Genomic DNA, 5135 nt, shown 5'->3' with positions numbered 1-5135 from the left:
CCCACTACCCCCAAGTTGGTATGCCACTGGTCAAAATATTGCCAAGTCCACATAGGTGGAACAAACTCTCTATACACTTGAACTGGTGATGTGTAATGTCTAAGCAGGAAGCAGGAATCCGGTTAAAGAAAAATAGCATGTCTGAGGGCATCTAGACCCAGAGATAGGGGCATTTGTCAAAAGAATATCTCAAAATCTTGACAAGATTAGCTGCTTAGCTTCTCATCCATATCTCTAGCCACCAGCAAGACAGTTGAGAAAGGCACAGAATCAATCAAGATCCACAACATTTTTTATTTTTATTTTTTAAACCCACAATGAGAATTAGTCATAATCACACCAGTAGTATTGTTTTTTAAAAAAACTAAAACATTTGCAACAAAAGTTAGGGGGCGCTGCTCCAAATGACCCCATGGACCAGCCTCAACTGATAGGGCCATGTGGGATCTGGTTCCATTAATTAATACCATTATTAATACCATTACCAGTACCTAGTTCAGAGTGATGCAGGCTGCAGTCTTGCAGCAAAAACACACAAAAAAAACCCCACAAAATATCTAGAAAACATTTTAATATCTCATAACTGAATCAGTAACAATGAACAAACACGCACGGGATTTCGGTTTAAACAAATCATAAGTCTAGTTGAAATTGTGTATCCTTTATAAAATAATCCTCTCAAAAGAAATAAAATTTAAAATAAGTGTATATTTTTATTATGAGATTTAGCTATTCTGTGTTAATTCGGTTATGCTTCCTTCCACTTCTGACAGCCTCTTCAGCATCTGGTTGATCCTTGTTTCATTGAATTCCAAGCAGAGAAATTCAGATTCCTACAAAAATACAAATTATACACATTATTTCATTATAAGAAAATTACTCATCCGAGATGCAAACTAATCCAGTTATGTTTATACTGTAATTCATGGTGGATGGATGCAGATGGCCTAATTGTATTTTTTTTTTTTTTTTTTAATCTAATTCAGTCAAAAAATAAAAGCATGATTCCTTTAACCCATTCATAAGCAGTGGTTGGAAAAAAAAAAAAACAACCCAGAATCATAGTATTTTGGATGTCCTATAAAGTTAGGTTTAAATGTAATATTTTGTTTCAGTATGCATAGATAGCATATTATTTTATTGAAACAAAAACTAAATTTTGGTTGGAGAAAAAAACCCAAAAACGTTATGAAGATACGTAGAAAAAAAACAAGTGTTCTAAATAAATATAATTTCTTAATATGTAATATACTCCCCCCCAACCCCCAGTTTTGCATACTATATATATATATATACATATACATATATATATATATATATATACATATACAAACGAAAAAATCAGAGCACTCAGAAAGGACTTCTTATTCAGTGTTTACTGTGATAAAATTTACATCAAATCAACAAATCGACGTTTCGACCCCTTAGGGTCTTTTTCAAGATCAAATAAAGTGTGTGAAAACAACGTTTAAATAGCAAAACATTAATGAGCAACTCACCAATCTCGTGTGTGCGGCTACTCGAACCCGGAAGTGTTACACCCCATCATGTGACTCCTATGACGTGCGTGCGTGTGTGCGTCATGGTTGCTAAGAGATGGAGTATCCACTCCGTGAAAATGACTATGTGGTTGCTAAGCGATGGAATGTAAACTCAAAGGGTGAACCGTGAGTATGCCGGAAAACCCGTGTGACAAAGCGTAATGCAAGACAAATGACGAGATCCCTCCAGGAGATCATAACGTGTAAGATAAAAACAAATGAATATGAGAGCATATTCAAACGGAGAATTTCTAGTATGTCAAAAAGTATATCGGGTCTGGCCAGATGCCGTGAAGGCTAAACCACCTGTGACAAGTGATCTAAATATGTGTGTGAAAAAACGTAAATTTAAAAAACGATATACGGCCAAAGGCCACAATGACATACCCATAAAGCTAATCGTAATCGATGTCACAAACGTAAACCTTAGAATATTCAGAAAATATTATGGACATAAAGGAGATATACATCATACATTATAAACCAATCAGGTCAGAAGTAATAGATAACTGAGAAACCAAGGTTATATATCAACAAATTCCGAAGGATGAACTGTAGTTATCAAATAGCATTTATAAGAACATAGTGAATGAGATATATTCGTTTAGTCCCTTTGGGGTAACCGTGTCTAAACGGTGAATCCAATACGTTTCTCGTTGCAGTAGTAATTTTGATCTGTCTCCTCCTCTGGGGCTGGGTGGTACATGGTCAATGGCCATAAATTTTAGGGTAGGAAGTCTATGGTTCAATAGAAGGAAGTGTTTGGCAACGGGTTTGTCGGATTTTTGATCCCTGAAGGCAGTGGTAATAGTGGATCTATGGCCTCGGATCCTTTCACGAAGGGTCAAATCCGTCTTTCCAACGTAGGACAAACCACACGGACAGGTGATGAGGTATATAACATGGTCGGTCAAGCATGAGATGTAATGAATGATGGGAATTCGAGTGCCACTATGTGGATGAACAAATGAGCCACCTGTATTCATGTGGCTACACGTTACACATCCGCTGCAACGATAACAGCCTTTCTTGGTCGGTCCTGTAGATTTCTGATAGCATTTAATCGGATCGCTTTTAACCAATAGATCTCTCAGGTTTTTATTTCTCCTTAGACTGATGTTAGGTTTTTGAGAGAAAATTGGTGGTAAGTTTTTGTCGGAACCCAAGATGCCCCAGTATTTGTGAATGGCTTTCTGGATATGTGGGGTACCAGTGTGTAGGGTGAGTGGTAGATACATCTTGGTTGGGATAGATGCATGACTTGCAGTCTCCATATGTTCCCTTGTCATGTGTCTTTTAGCTTTATCCAATGCTCTATCGAGAACTGTACGACTGTACCCTCTAGTCAGAAATCTCGCGGTCATCTCTTGAAGTTGATGTGCCTGGTTCGTGAGATCGCTGTTATATCTCAATACTCGCATATACTGGGATATTGGGAGTGACTCTTTCAACTTTGTTGGATGGTAACTGTTGAAATGGAGTAACGTGTTCCTCGCGGTCTCCTTGCGGTAAAGAGTATATCCCAATTTACCAGTCCTCATGTCTTTGTATACCGAGACATCCAAAAATTGGATGATCTGGGTGTGCACGGTGAGCGTCAGTTTCACTGGTAGTTCTGAAGAATTGATCTCATTGATCATCTGTTCTAAATTATCCATGGTTCCTGTCCAAATTAAGAAAATATCATCTACAAATCGATGGTATACAAGTATCTGTTGATGAAATTTCTGCAAGATATGTTGAGTTTCGAAGAGGAACATGTAGGCATTGGCATATGATGGTGCCATTGCTGCTCCCATTGAAGTACCCATCAGTTGTAAATAAAAGTGATCTTCAAATTTGAAATAATTACAGGTAAGAGCTATCTGTAAAAGCTCCATGAGGAATTCAATGGGAGGACCATTGTATTTAGAAGAGTTGGAGAGAATTTGTCGTAATGCTTGAACGCCTTCACTGTGAGGTATTATAGTATAAAGATTTTTGACATCTAATGTAACCAATAGATGTTGTTCTTCTACAGCGGTTACTTTGTTGAGATTGTTCAAGAAATCGGTAGTGTCTCGGAGACAAGTTGGAAGATCTGTAACTGAGGTTTTAATATAATGATCTATGTATTTGGCAATTGGTTCAAGTAGACTGTCTCGAGCCGAAACTATCGGTCTCCCTGGAGGATTAAGTTGGTCTTTATGAATTTTGGGTAAGGTGTATAGAACCGGATGTTTGGGGTATTCAACGGATAGAAATTTGGCCAAATTCAAATTAATAAAGCCCATCTGTATTCCAGTGTTGATGGTAGTTTGTATTCTGTTCTGAAACTTTTTGACCGGGTTGTATGTTAATTTTTGGTATGTAGTGATATCTGAGAGTTTATTAAGTATCTCATCTCTATATTTGGAATAAGACATCACTACAATGGCTCCCCCTTTATCCGCGGGGCGGATGATGATGTCCGGGTCTGATGTAAGATCTTGAAGGGCTTTCTTTTCGGAACTGGTTAGGTTCTGTCGGTTATCTGTGGGATTTTTACATGCTTGTTCAGATTCCTTCTTCACTGATTGCATGAAGGTCTTAATCGATGTATTAGCAGTCTTGATGTCTCCCTTGTATTTCACTTTAAAGGGTTGTTGAGTGGTAGTGGTGGTAGTGGTAGTTTCTGGAATCACCGGATTTTCCTTCCATCTTTCATAATTTGATAAAGTACGTTGAATTTTGTAAAGTTCAATGTCAACTTGTAGTGAGGCTGGTTTAGAAACCGGTACAAAAGTCAGTCCCTTTGAAAGGACTGCTAAATGGTGTTCTGTTAGGTTCTTCGATGATAAATTGAATACAAGCTTCATCTCTTCCTCAGCGGTGGTTTTCCTTTTAATCCAGTGCTTCGAGTGTCCCTTCTGTCCCCTCCTGGTGATTGAATTGTTTTTCTTCCTTGGTACGGAGTGTTGGATGTTCCTGGGGATTCGTGGGGTCGCATGCCAGTCTCTAAAAAAGGACGTTTGTCTTGTGTGGTACTTTCCTCTTGATTATCAGCATCAGATGCCGATTCTCCAGAGCTAATATCAATGGTTTGAAAGGTCGGTTTTTTAATACGATATCGGTATCTGGGGAAAGGTTCTCTATTCGGTGTTTGATTACCACTAAGCCATCCATAAACTCGATGGCTCGTGTAGTCATAATTAACTTTGTCCAGTTTCTGTCTCTTGAAACGGATGAGATCATTTTTATATTTATTTATATCATCCTGTAATTTGAGCATATGTTCTGTTGCAGCCGATGAATGTAAAAGCTCTACGTTAGTATTTTCAACCTCTTGGATAGTTTGTTTCACACCTATGAGTTCCTTCCCCACTTCCTCTACCACTATCACCATCCAATCCAACGAGCATTTGTTGGCAATGCTCATCCATTTACGGCAAAAGTCGGGATTTTGTCTCCCAATGGTTGGGGAGTTTCTCACCCTGAATCCACGAGGGATCCTCTTTGCTCTGTGGTAATCAGATATAAAAAGACCGTGTAAATCAAGGTCGACTTCCCTCCTTCTCAGCTTAATAAGGTCATTGTATAAATCCTTGATAGTGGTAGAGTGTGAAAGGTCTTTGG

General features: G+C 38.3%; 1 protein-coding gene across 1 annotated transcript in view; it reads right to left on the bottom strand.

Annotated features, from left to right (window-relative positions):
- Positions 1-317: 317 nt before the first annotated feature.
- COMMD1 (copper metabolism domain containing 1) overlaps positions 318-5135 on the bottom strand; it is a 130379-nt gene continuing 125561 nt past the window's right edge. Inside the window, exon 3 of the mRNA XM_063443755.1 lies at positions 318-833. Within this exon, the coding sequence (XP_063299825.1) occupies positions 726-833 (108 nt within the window). The 3' untranslated portion in view covers positions 318-725. The remainder of the gene's footprint in view (positions 834-5135) is intronic.

The sequence above is a fragment of the Pelobates fuscus genome, chromosome 2, assembly GCF_036172605.1.
Source record: "Pelobates fuscus isolate aPelFus1 chromosome 2, aPelFus1.pri, whole genome shotgun sequence".
NCBI lineage: Eukaryota > Metazoa > Chordata > Amphibia > Anura > Pelobatidae > Pelobates > Pelobates fuscus.
The sequence above is the reverse complement of the archived record's forward strand: the minus strand, read 5'-3'. Positions and strand labels throughout refer to the sequence as shown.